Genomic DNA, 13413 nt, shown 5'->3' with positions numbered 1-13413 from the left:
TATATATATATATGAAAATCAAAATTTCATAAATCGCCACAAACAAGAAATTACAAAATCAACTTTTGATTTCACCAACATTTAAATCAATTCCTAACAAACACAAAGAAGGCTCCGATACTACTGTTGGGAATCTACTTATACATGCACAGTGTAATTTAAAATAATTTTCGATTCCCACCAGGATTCGCTTTTGTGTTTATATAGAAATTGTGATAAGATTGTACCTTTTCCAGATCTGCAAATCTCTTTGCTATTCTTTTCGTTCCAGCAATCTTAATTCGTTATCCACAGTTCTCCAATTGTCCAGCCTCCAACGGTAATCCACACAGAGAATAAGATTGCAAATATCAAGGTTTTCTCTGTTGTACCAGCAGGAATAATGAAAACCATATGGACCTCAAACCCTAACTATTTATTTATATAAACCCAAACGGGCTCGGTCCGGTTCGGTCCAATATTTAATTAATCCATTTAATTAAACTCGGTCCGTGAATTAATTAATCCAATTAATTAATTCGACAATATAAATAACAAATCCAATTAATTAATTTATCCAACGATTGTTAAATTAATTAATTGACAAATTGCAATTTTTCAATTATCTTTTGTGTGTGACCCATCAGGTTCTCGATCACGATACCTAACGACGTGAAATATTATTTTGATCTAATCAAAATTGATAAATTAAAACACCTTTTTAATTTATCATCAATTCACACTCGTCGTCCCAAATTGACATCTAGCAATGTGTCAGAGCAATACATGTGACGGAAAATGTCACGTGGTATGACAAAACCAAACTCGTTCGTTTACCGTGAAACTATAATCCCTTCGTCAATATGATCCGATTAACTACGAGATTTGAAAGTGTGTCAATCTCGAATGTCGATCATATCTTTCACTCCAATATTAAGTCAATATAAGTCAAAAACTACTTTTCGACTTATGAGTACACCTTGACCAAGGATTTCATCATTGACTTAATTGAATGAAACACAGATCAGAATCTCCTACTATCTAAGAGTGACGAATCCTTTATTGATCAATCACAACCTTCATACGATTCTTGACGTATCCGAACGATGTCGTATTAGCAGCCCTTTTTAGAGTAATATCCAATATCGCCAAAGTATGACTGTTCTCATATAAGGTACATGACGACCTCAAGTCAAAAGACCAATTCCACCACCGAATATTAGAGATTAACCACTGACACTCAGATAGTTATCCATGTGGAATCTCACGACGGGTCTCCAATGTTTTGTTTTATAACAAAATATCCACGTGTTCATTTAAGTGTCACTATACTTTAGTTTGTGAGATCAGCTACTTACTTCACAAGTAAGAAATGCCACACGTGATGGTCTATCCGTAATAACGATATCCGTATCTCGTTATCACTTACGACCACGGACGATTTAAGATTCAATCAGATGTAATTTGTATTTCACAATTACAACTCTTTGTGATTGACAAATTACGAAGATTTGAATCTACGAATTCTATTATTTATTTAATCGTTTATTAATTAAATAATAGATCTGTCATTAAATTATATTAATCATATATCAAAAATATTTATGTTCAAAATTGATTGAATCTAGGGAAGAGGCCATCCATATCACAAGTTGCATATGGACGATAGTTGTGTTACTGCGAGCATAATGAATTGTTCGCTTTTATAGTCAGATTCAGGCGTGAAGCTTAAGGAACTGGTACAAGAATGCAATTAATTAATTAATTTATTTATCATCATCATCATCATCATCATCATCATCATCATCATCATCATTTAAGTAAGGGAAGATATGAAGACTAACTTCGTTCAAGTAATCTTTACCAGCGAAGTCTTCAATAAATTTCTGACAAATGTTTCCATTGGTAATATCTTAAAATAATAATTTCATAAATTTAATTTACTGACTGCCTATAAATATATACTATCGATTTAAAAGTCCGCCCTTAAAAAATAAAATATGAATTAAAACTGCCGACATAACCATACATCGATGATAACTTAAAAATTTTATCTTATAAAGATTGCTTTATGTAAAATTTTTTGTCGATTTATTAAAATAAAACAAAATTATATTGAAATAAGATTTCAGTAATTATATAATAATTAAAACTATGATGGATTTTTTTTCTTAGTAATATTAAAATATAAATGATTGCAATGTATAGTTTACCAACGGAATCCATTAGGGACTTGAAAGTGAAATCTTTCTTTTTAGTAAATAATATAATGCAAAAAAAAAAAAAAACCTACAACAAAAAAATTCCATGTTAAATATTTAAAAAAAAAATCATTCATATGTTTTGACGGTAAGAAATCATCCTAATTAATAAAATAATGAATAAAATAATTGACGACTTTTCTGACTTGCTTAGTTGTTGCAATCATTGCTCAAGGGATAACTAATGGTCACCATAAATAATCGTTCTTTTGAAGTGTCGGTGGTGATTACAACACTATACCCTATAACATTATAGATGTAGTCAAAAGTCGATGGTTAATGTTTGATTTTTTTTTCTTTTTTTGCTTGACTTATTAGAAAACATCTATTTACGCTACTTAGGGATGCGTTTAATAATAATATTGGAATAATACTACACGAGAAGTAAATGAAATTTTAAAATTTCATTCTACCAATTAAATTTCAAAATATATGCCCTTAGATTATATTATTGAAAAAGAAAGATCTTATTGTATGTACATCAAATCTAATCTTACATAATGAGTTACATAATATCACACGTCAGTGAACTTTTTCATTTAATTATTTCACTATACAAAATTTTCTGGCACACTTTATGAATGTCATTTTTTGAATAAATAGCATAATCCCGAAAAGTATATTAAAAAAAGAAAAAGCACCCGTTGACAACTTATTATCCTTTGCATTTGGTTGAATTGATTCCATTTTAAGTGTATAATTACAATTTATATTAAATAGAAAATAATTTAGTGAATAAGTAGTACTATATGTATTATAACTATAATTAATTTGCATAAGGGAATGTTTAATAGGTTGAATATTACCTAATCACAGGTGGGCCCAAACATGAATTATAAAAATAATTCTTTTCCAAATAAGTTAAAAAGAATAAAGCAAGAACTTATTGGCATTTGCACCGTTGATTAGCTCAAGTTAAAATACACTTAAGCCAAGTCTACCCAAATACGGCGCCGTGTCATTCATCGAAATTGAAATAAAAAAAGGTACCTTATTTTGGTAGACTTGTCGGACGTTGAAAGTTCATACAGGCCACAAAATTAAAAACTACAACTTTTTTGTCCTCTTTTTTTCAATCACTTTACTTTCTTCCAAAAGAAAGGGTTAGAAAACCGCCAACGCCGTTTGAAAGCCGTGAAGATAAATATCACTTGGAAAAAGAAGTTGCGTCTTTAACGGACGCTTCTCCAGCACCGTTACCGCCAATTGCGGCTGATTGGACGGTCAAAACTGACATGCTAGGTGAAGTGGGCCCGCCGTGCTCACCGCTTAGTAGCGGATTTTTGCTAGTGTTGAGGTTGTTGGTGGCGGCTAAAGGGTTCCTGGAGTGACACGTGGCAGCGGAGATGGCTGTGGCTAACGAGATTGGCATGAGGCATAGCCCTTTCCCTTGGAGATACTGCATGGCGGTGCCCATATCCTCTTCCATCAACTTTGCCACCTGATTTTCCGTCACCGTCACGGTCTCGTTGTTGTTGGATGATGACGCCGTTTGTGTTCCGTTACTGCTCCTTCTCTGTACATATAAGTAATTGATTAAACGTTTATATTATGAATTTCTGATATTTTTTACACGTAAATACCAAAAATTTGAAAAGAGAGAGGAAAAGGAGTTTCGGTTGGCAAGGTGGAATCTGGAAAGTAACCACGCGTGTTACTTTATTGTTTTGTCGTTTATGGGTAAGGGCGATTATTGAGGGGACAAGGAAGAATCGTGGGGTTGGTGATGTTTGGTTTGATCAAAATTTGTCTAATGCCCTCTCCGACTATATAAAAATAAATCTTGATTTTTTTAGCGTTTCGAGCGGGCACGGGTCAATTTCGAAACATAAATGACATATCGACTCTTGTACATTTCCATGTTCAATAGTGTGACTAACCTCAGAAGACATATCAGCTACGAAAGGGGCAACAGCTGTGGCACCGCCCAATCGACTCATGCTAAGAACCTAAACAGATAAAAATCAACGGAATTTCAATTACATGGCCCTCAAACTGATCAAATGTCGTCTTCTCCATAACAATTTGTCAACCAAAAAGAATCCCACTAAAAATATCTAAATCGAATTTATAAAAAAAAAAAGCCACTGTATATTAAAGTAGAGAGAGGAACAGATTACTTTGACTTGGAGCTGGAGGAATTTTACATAATCTATGATCTCATCAAGCATCGAAGCCTTGTCCGTCTGTCATTCCAATTTCCCCACACCACATGTGATTTAATATTAATTATCAATAATAAATATTAATTAATAAATAAATAAATAAAAATGAGGGTGTTGTGAAATTACCTTATTAGCATTGGGTACAAGCTCCTGCAAAGCCTTCATTCTCTCCGCGATTCTCTCTCTACGTAACTGCTCCATCCACATTTCATTTTCGGCAAAAAAGCAACAAATATTCAAGAATCACAAACTCACTCAAGAGAAGATGACAAAAATGCTTGAATCAATAGAAAAACTATTCAGAAGAAACAAAATAATTGTAGCTGCTTTTGTACTATATTATCGTACGTACTCTTTCAGCGATGCTGTGAGGGTCTGTGGCCTGTCCTCTTCTTGCTCTAACCCTCTGCCTAGCCTGCGCCGGAGTCCCTCCGCCGGTTGAACCACTTGCCGCTGGCTGATTCATCCCAGGAACTGCTGATGCACCAAAATTCTGTGCCTGCATCGCTCCATATTGTGCATACTCGAATTGAAATTTGCATAAAATGTAGCAAAACTTAAATAAGTGATGCGTGTATATAAAAACCTGAGGGTGGTGGAAATGCTGAGATTGGTTTGCAGTTTGACCAAGAGTTCCAGTGAAACCGTTGAATAAACCTTGCACTGATGCATCATCGGCCTGTATTGTGATTAAATTACGAGAATAATTAGTCAATAAACAAAAAAATTATAATGTTTCTTCGTCTTTTTTGAGAGAAACGAAAAAGATTTAAAGAAGGTAAAAAACTGACCGGATTAGTAGATTGGAAGGACCCATCAACGACGTCGGCGTGGTCGCCATTAGTAAGATTTAAAGGTATCTGTAGAAGACCACTCTCGCCGCCGGAGGCCCCAGATGGCGTCCGGAGCCCGTTCCCGGTGAGTCCTCTGGACAGCAACAACTGCTGCTGGAGCATCAAGGCCTTGGCTGCGCCGCTGCTGATCTGGTGCTGCCTCAGCTTTGAAATCAACTGCGCCGACTGGTCATCAAATTGGCTAAGAAGAGTGGAAGGCAGCGCGTGGTCGGCTCGAGCCGCATCGGAGGACACATCCCAGTTAAAACTGGAGTTCGAAGATGGAATAGACGACATCATTTGGTCGAGGAAATCATCATGAGACGACGTGGGATCGAAGTGGGATGACATCTGGGGTTGACCATTTTGATGATTATTCATTTCTTGGAGTGATTGTTCTTGGTTTAACAAAGAATTGATGTTCATGGCTTCCAATTCTCTACCACCGGGTTGCATACCTTAAATTTCACAAAATGAAAACAAAATATCAATGGTTTTTATAAGCATTTCGTATGAGAATCATGATTGGAGTTTTGGGAAATTTCAGAATGTTCATTGAAATGAGTAGCAATAAATAGCCAAACAAACTGGCTATTTTTATGTAACCTATACATACATATACATACACAGTTCTCTCTCTTAATTAACCTGGGATTATATAAATTATGAGGCTTAAGTATATATATAAAGGGTATAGGCGTGGAATTAGCTGATTGGTTGGCCGTTTTTCACTGTGAGCGATGAGTGTGTGCGCAAAAACCTAGCTAGGTCTTTTGGTCGTTTTCAACCCTTTGTATGAAATGTCAAAAATGCCCCCTATTCTTCTGACGCGGTTTATCCTACAATAAATTATCACAACGGGAAATTTTTTAAATCCCGCATAAGAATTTTATTTCTCAAATTAATTTTAAGATAGTTTTGTTTTTAAATTTAGGAAAAATTGCAGCAATAGTCCCTAATCTTTTCAATTTGTACAAATTTTATCATAACCTTCAATTTGTTCCAACTAACTAATACTCCTTACCTTTCGTAAATATGCAGTTGAGGTCTCCTTTTGACTGTTAATTGACCAAGATTTTGCAAAAAAAAAAAAAAAATGATACTTTGACCAATTTAAGTAGAGGCATTTTTGTCCGAAATACAGAAACCTGTGAACATTCTTTCCCAGGATACACACACACAGTGGGCCCATCGCAAATTTTTTTTATTACATGTGAGGCCCGCCTGCTACAGTGAAGGACCTAACAAGCCCCTGTGAAATCGATCCCTATACTCAGGGATTAATCCTTTTCGTCCATATCAAATTATCCATTTGATTTAAGAGCAACAATTAAACTATAAAATAATAATAATAATAATGAATTTGCCCCACCCTATTTTCACATTCTTTTCCCAAACCAAACAATAATCCAATCATCAAATATTTCTCCCCCAAATTGTTGTCGTTGTCGCCTTCCTCGTCGGACTACCATCACCTTCCTCCACCATCCCGTCATCAAATCTTGGTCAATTTTCCTCTCCCAACAATCCGTCAAATCCCTAAAAATTCAACCCATCATTAGAAATTTTGAAGTCCTGAAAATCCAACCCATCTCTATCTTTTGATTTGATGATGTTCCACCATGAATATGCTCGCCTAGAGTGGGTGAGGCTTGATCATGGGGTTAAGCTGTGCAACTCCTTTTGGCTTTTCATTTTCATTTTGATCTTCTTGTGTTGTTTGTCCAATTACTTGTGTGGGATGTGTACGTGGATTGAGGCTGTCAGCTACGAAAGAAATTTTGACGAATTCGTGGCCATGGTTTTCTTGGATTTAGGTGGCCGCGCGAAATTTCTACAATTTTCCCCAATAGAAAAGCTGGGTTTGATGGTGATACTGATGATTTTGGTTTGATTGTTGTGGTGGTGGTAGTTTAAGCTTTACGATGAGATAGGTTGCTATGACCAATTGACTGGCCAACGGATTTGAGTTTTTTTGGGTTCAATTTTGAAGAAGATAACCTTTTGGTTTTGTTTTTTGATTTAATTATCCCTTATTATATAATTTTAATTATATTGTAAAATATAAGTTGTCATGAAATTAACGAAAATGACCTAGCTTAATATGGTTAAAATATCAATTTTTTGCAAAATCTTGGTCAATGCATTGGACCTCAGCTGCATATTTACGGAAGGTTGGGGCCTTTGTTGACACAAATTAAAGGTTAGAATGTCTACAAAATTTGAAAGGTTTAGGAACTATTGCTGCAATTTTCCCGTAAATTTATGAAATATTGCTCATGCAAAGTTTTTACGATTGTTCATGATTAACATTGACATGGTAATTATATATCAACTTAAAAGAAATATAGTCGAATAACATTGTTTTACCAGCTCAAATATTGTTAAAGAAGGGACTTCATTGAGTAAGATTTTGTAGTGAATACATAGAAAATTCTTAGCCCGGTCTTTCTTGTTGAATATTTGCTTCATTATATAGGCTTCATGAACAGAGACTTGTCGCCCTCTGTCATCGTTAAGTTACATTATTTATCTTCAAATTGAATACCATCACCCCCATTGAATGGATTTACACGGTCGACATGATTGATTAGATCACCATTATGATCTTGGGTCGTAGTTTGTAGTCTAGGTCATCTTTGTGTGCAATCTAGACAATCATTACTTTCTTTTGATTTGGAGAACCTGGTGTATTGATGTTAGAAGTAACATTATTTCACCTTTGATTGGTAGTCATTGGAGATGCTGTCATTGAGGAACATTCCCTAAGTTTACTCGTGATGACGTTTCTAAATGGTAGTGACTTTTGGCCATTCTAATAAGTGACGTCACGTGGTCCGACCTCTTTAAAATCAAGGTTTTTTCATAATTAATTTTCTATAATTACTCTTAAGCGAGTTCACGCTCTATCTGAGATGGCCCTTTATGATCGGACAAAAACGAGTATTTATTGTGTACATAATTATTTACATATTGATGTTTAGAGAAAGAGAAATTTGGAAGAGAGATAAAAAGGTGAGATTGAAATTGGGTAAATTTTAGTATAATGTAATATGATCAATCTGTAGATTAATTCGTAAATAATTATGTAAAAATAGAAATTTTTATTTATTTTCACCGGTGTATATATTCTTTGCAAAACCCTAAATGTTTATTTTTGGGGAAATGGATTGATTTGTATTTCAAAATTAAATATATTTAAGGATTAGGCAAATATTAAATAATGAAGGGTGCTAATCTTATTTGAGATGTCGTGTCTAAACTCTCAACTCTTGTGCCCCCAACCACATTCCTTCAATCTTTATAATATAAAAATACTTACTTATGTGTTTCGTATACAACGGATTAAAAAATTTTAATTTTTTCGGTGGTTTTAGATTAGGTTTTCCACTAGTTTTATTTTAACATGTTTAGGACTCAGTATTAACAAATTAAATAATATACTAAAAAGAAATTTTAAAATTATTCTTTTTCAAATATTACGTCATAAATATATCAAGTCCTTATTTGCTTCCACTAAAATGTTAAATTAAATTTTCTGTCAAAGTTAACAATTAATTTTAAACACACATTTCATAGAAGTTCAACTTCCAATCACTCGTTTCATCCACTTTTATCAAAATATATTAAAATTTTAATTTTTTTTTATGTAAACCGAACAGGCTCCAAATATATTTTTATCCTAAATTGTGGCTCCAAATCCGTTGAGTTAGTTTGGATGACTATACCAAATTATTTTTGAATTTTGGGTAATTATACTAATAAGAAAGTTAAACGGGGCAGCAATTTTGAGGTTTTTTTTAAAAAAATAAATAAATTTTGTAGCTAAAAATACTCTCTTACTGTTACCAAGATAATTTCACTTTATTTCAATCAACTCTATTTACATGGGATTATTTAGAAGATTGAAATACTAATGTGATGATAGTATATGTTCAGATTATATTTACCTATGACATGTTAATTATCCTTTTTAAAATTGTCAAACGTTTGACTTTTAATTAACACTCATAGATCTTTATAACGCACATTTATTGAAAAGTTTGAAACGTACTCGATAGGATTTAAAAGTTTAAGATCATGCTGCAAATTTTCTTTATTATTATTTTTCTTGTTTAAGACCTGATAGTTGAGACATGAAGAGACTTAACGTAATTGATTAGATGCAATATTTTAACTTAAGAATTATGTCAATTCTTATATTATATCGAATCATTTCGTCTAAAAATCTTTAAGGTAGTATTTGATTGGATCATTTTCTACAGGGACTGTGGGGTCAAAAATGAAATTTTTTTCGAACAACGTATGATTAACGAAAATAAGTTCATAGGATTAATGGATTGGAGTGGATAATTAATTGGAATTTGGAACCCCAAACCCAAATAACCGTTTCAGCAGCAGAAAATTTTAAAAAAAAATGGAAAAAAAAACTGTGGGGTCATTTGACCCCATGTGGGTCCGCCCCTGATTTTCTATGGAAAATGGAATAAGTTTTCCATCTTTTACTCAATTAATGATGTTTGATACCATTTATTTTCCATGGAGTTGGTTTTGCTTTTGTTGCCACAGATATTTTCCATCTAATTGAGGAAAATGAATTTTCTCGGTTACTGTAGCAATTATTTATTTATTTATTTGTGGCAATAGAAATAAATTCTAAGAATTATTGTAAAAAAAAAATTTCCTTTAATTGACAATTTTCATATAAAACAAAACCAAGCAAACACTAAAAAATAGATGATTTTCTTGGGTTTTTTGTCTTTTTTTTGGCAATAGAAACAAATTCTATCCTCAATACTAGTAAATTTTATCTCTTTAATTGACAATTTTCATGTAAAACAAAATTAAACAAACACTAAAAAATACTTTTATTTTAACATTTTTTCATGTGGAAAATTATATCAATAAAAAACAATAAATTGATAATTATCAGGAAAATAATTTCTAGACAATTCAATTCCCTGAAATTCATTTTCTTTTCACCCAAATTCCATCTTTGTAATCAAACAGACCCTAAATGTAAAAGATCAAACGGACATACAATCATTTCTTTAACATTACTAAAGCACATTGTAAAGAAATCAAACAATACTAAAGGAAAAATATGTTAAGACATAACGTCGATCGTATTTTTTTTTCGTATTCTTATATTATCCTACCCAACTGTCACACAATTATTGACTTGTATTCGCTATACTTCAGTTATGATAGGATTAGGTGGCAATAGAAATAAATTCTAAGAATTATTGTAAAAAAAAAAAATTCCTTTAATTGACAATTTTCATATAAAACAAAACCAAGCAAACACTAAAAAATAGATGATTTTCTTGGGTTTTTTGTCTTTTTTTTGGCAATAGAAACAAATTCTATCCTCAATACTAGTAAATTTTATCTCTTTAATTGATAATTTTCATGTAAAACAAAATTAAACAAACACTAAAAAATACTTTTATTTTAACATTTTTTCATGTGGAAAAATTATATCAATAAAAAACAATAAATTGATAATTATCAGGAAAACAATTTCTAGACAATTCAATTTCCTGAAATTCATTTTCTTTTCACCCAAATTCTATTTTTGTAATCAAACAGACCCTAAATGTAAAAGATCGAACGAACATACAATCATTTCTTTAACATTACTAAAGCACATTGTAAAGAAATCAAACAATACTAAAGAAAAAATATGTTAAGACATAATGTCGATAGTATTTTATTTTTCGTATTCTTATATTATCCTACCCAACTGTCACACAATTATTGACTTGTATTCGCTATACTTCAGTTATGATAGGATTAGAAGTAGACAGCATATGGATATCTCACAAGTCATATTCTTCATTAATAAAGTGGTGAATTCTGATTATTTTCTTCACAAGCTGCTTAATTTCTATTAAATTATGAGAAACGAAGCTTCCCTAGTTACTTACCACTATGTATTTATTATGTTGGAATTACAAAAACCATTCTACATATAAACCTTAAAAGAAGCGTGTAATTTTTTTTTGGAGACTTATATTATTTTATTCATAGGAATATTAACACCTAGGGATTAAATTTGCTTACATAAACGCCGACCAAGGTACTATAAAATGGATATATAATGTTTGTACTTTTATGATTTCTATTTAATTTCAATAAAACCTAATTAATGTTGGTATCAATTCAATGTGGACATATTCATAAGACCATGTTCATTGTATCAAATGACATCTATAAGACATAGAATCATATGAAGGAAACCAATAAAATCCTATTTATTGAGTTGATATGAAAGAAAATATAAACAAAATAAGTTCAGAATCATTTTGCTCTGGTTCGAGGAAATTTTATCTTAGTTGCTTATTCATATAAAATACTTTAAAAAATCAATAACTAAAGATTCCACGAGAGTTTTACGCCTATTTTTGACTCAAGTTTATAATCTGTTTATAAGCATTCAAGCCACACTTTTCTCCATAAATTTTAAGGGACTCACAAGTATTACTTATTTATCTACACTTATTTAATTGAAATCAAAGCGAATTGACCAATCATTGAAATTCACGTGGTTCCAACTGAACTGTCTACCCGATACGTATTCAACCCTTTTACGCTAAGGTTATAAGATTATTTATTTATTGTAGATTACGTTCGAGGAAATGTAATGTTTAGTTTCTTGTTGTCCCCTTCCTTTCACTACGTCAATGTCCAATAGTTGAAATCAATTAGCTAGGTCCATGCTCTATATAACTAATCGAGTTAAAATTTATTTAGTGCTTGTTTGGAATAAATTAAAAAGTTGAAGTCAAAATTAACAATAAATTTTAACCATACATTTTAAGAGACCCACAATTTTTATTAATTTTTCAATTACACATTTCATCAACTTTTACTAAAATATTTTAAAATTTTTTATGAAAAGTTTCATCAAACAACATGGAAATTATGTCTGGTAAGTATTTATGAAAACTTTAAATTTATAAACATTTATTATCAAATCAATTTTCAATCCATCTATATTAGAGAATCCACAAATACTATTTATTTTCTACAGCCTGTCCCTATCTGTTTATAAACGCTTCTTCCAAACATACTTTTAGAATCAATCGAAGCCAAAAATCATGCAAAATAAGTATAGTGAAAAAGTGGTTTTGAAATCATTCATTGTTAAGTTTTTTATTTTTTTTGGTGACTTAGGTACCCGAACTTTGCTCGACTAATTCTGAGGAATAGCAACCTTCCTCCCGATTCACCATCCGGGTAAATTCAGATGTGATCACAACTTATACACATTTGAACTGGACATTCGAAATGCATTTTTCATCCTTGTGGACCTTCCTTTACAACGTGAGGACAAGACTCTCGGAGGAGCGAAGCATATCATAACTTTGCCTCAACAAAACATCTACCTTCCAGCATAAAATGTTGTCTTCCAACTGTCATAAGGATTCGAACCTCCGATATTCCATAGAGAACCCACCTGCTTTATCATTGTATCATGTCTGTGGGGGCTATATTATTAAGTTTTTTTATTTGGAAACAAGCTAGTCTAATAATAATTTGACGTTAGGTTGGCCTTAAATAATGAATATGGAATGTAGTGGGCTGAGGGTTTCAAGGGAGAAAAATGAAGTGGTTTTCATAATAAGTACAATCAACTTTTAATTTAATATGAAAAGATCGATTAAAAAATAATTAGGAATATTGTTGGATAAACAGAAAATTAATAATTTAGACAGAGAAATTAAAAATTAATTAACCAAACCATTATTTTGCCTAAAATCTAGTCAACTCCTTTAATGACTTTCTTGCTAAAATATTAATTAAATTGCAAGAGGATATCGTGGAAGTATTTTATGGGCATTGAATAAGAAAAGCAGCATATTCTTTTTATGTACAGGTACTTCACAGGGACATAAATTAATATTCAATGGATTTGATGAAGATGCAATTCATTAAATTTAACTTTTTTTTGGCCTTTTAGTTTAATATTATCATAATATTTGGAATCTAAGCTGGACATAATAAAATAAGAAAAACGATATGGCTTCTAATAAGAACAATCATATTTAAGTCAATAAGCCAATCATATTCGGGAGAAATGCAATCATGTCAGTAAGATTGATTAGATAAAACCAACTAAAAAATGAGTCGAACTAGATAGTTGAAAAAGGAACGATCACGATAAGGTCA

The 13413-nt window shown here is 31.9% G+C and overlaps 1 protein-coding gene across 2 annotated transcripts; it reads right to left on the bottom strand.

The window, feature by feature from the left end:
- Positions 1–3069: 3069 nt before the first annotated feature.
- On the bottom strand, positions 3070–5898 carry LOC111399645 (transcription factor bHLH66-like). Of its 2 annotated transcripts, none has more exons than XM_023027080.1 (8): positions 5855–5898; positions 5197–5696; positions 4992–5084; positions 4758–4904; positions 4532–4597; positions 4361–4426; positions 4121–4189; positions 3070–3756 (listed from the first exon to the last, which is right to left on the bottom strand). In XM_023027080.1, exons 2-8 carry the CDS (start codon positions 5692–5694, stop codon positions 3388–3390), a joined length of 1308 nt encoding a protein of 435 aa, XP_022882848.1. In that variant the 5' UTR covers positions 5695–5696; positions 5855–5898; the 3' UTR covers positions 3070–3387. The 2 variants fall into 2 exon arrangements, with proteins under 2 accessions (XP_022882848.1, XP_022882849.1); XM_023027081.1 differs by lacking the exon at positions 5855–5898 and adding an exon at positions 5845–5849.
- Positions 5899–13413: the final 7515 nt, after the last annotated feature.

This window comes from Olea europaea, chromosome 9, assembly GCF_002742605.1.
Source record: "Olea europaea var. sylvestris chromosome 9, O_europaea_v1, whole genome shotgun sequence".
NCBI classification, from domain to species: domain Eukaryota; kingdom Viridiplantae; phylum Streptophyta; class Magnoliopsida; order Lamiales; family Oleaceae; genus Olea; species Olea europaea.
This window is presented reverse-complemented; position numbering and strand designations above follow the sequence as displayed.

Coding starts and splice junctions, on each gene's coding strand:
- LOC111399645 (XM_023027080.1), bottom strand. CDS start 5,694: ATGCAACCCGGTGGTAGAGAATTGGAAGCCATGAACATCAATTCTTTG. Junction 4,905..4,991: donor AGCATTTCCACCACCCTCAG/GTTTTTATATAC, acceptor GGAGCGATGCAG/GCACAGAATTTTGGTGCATC. Junction 4,427..4,531: donor TTGTACCCAATGCTAATAAG/GTAATTTCACAA, acceptor TTGGAATGACAG/ACGGACAAGGCTTCGATGCT.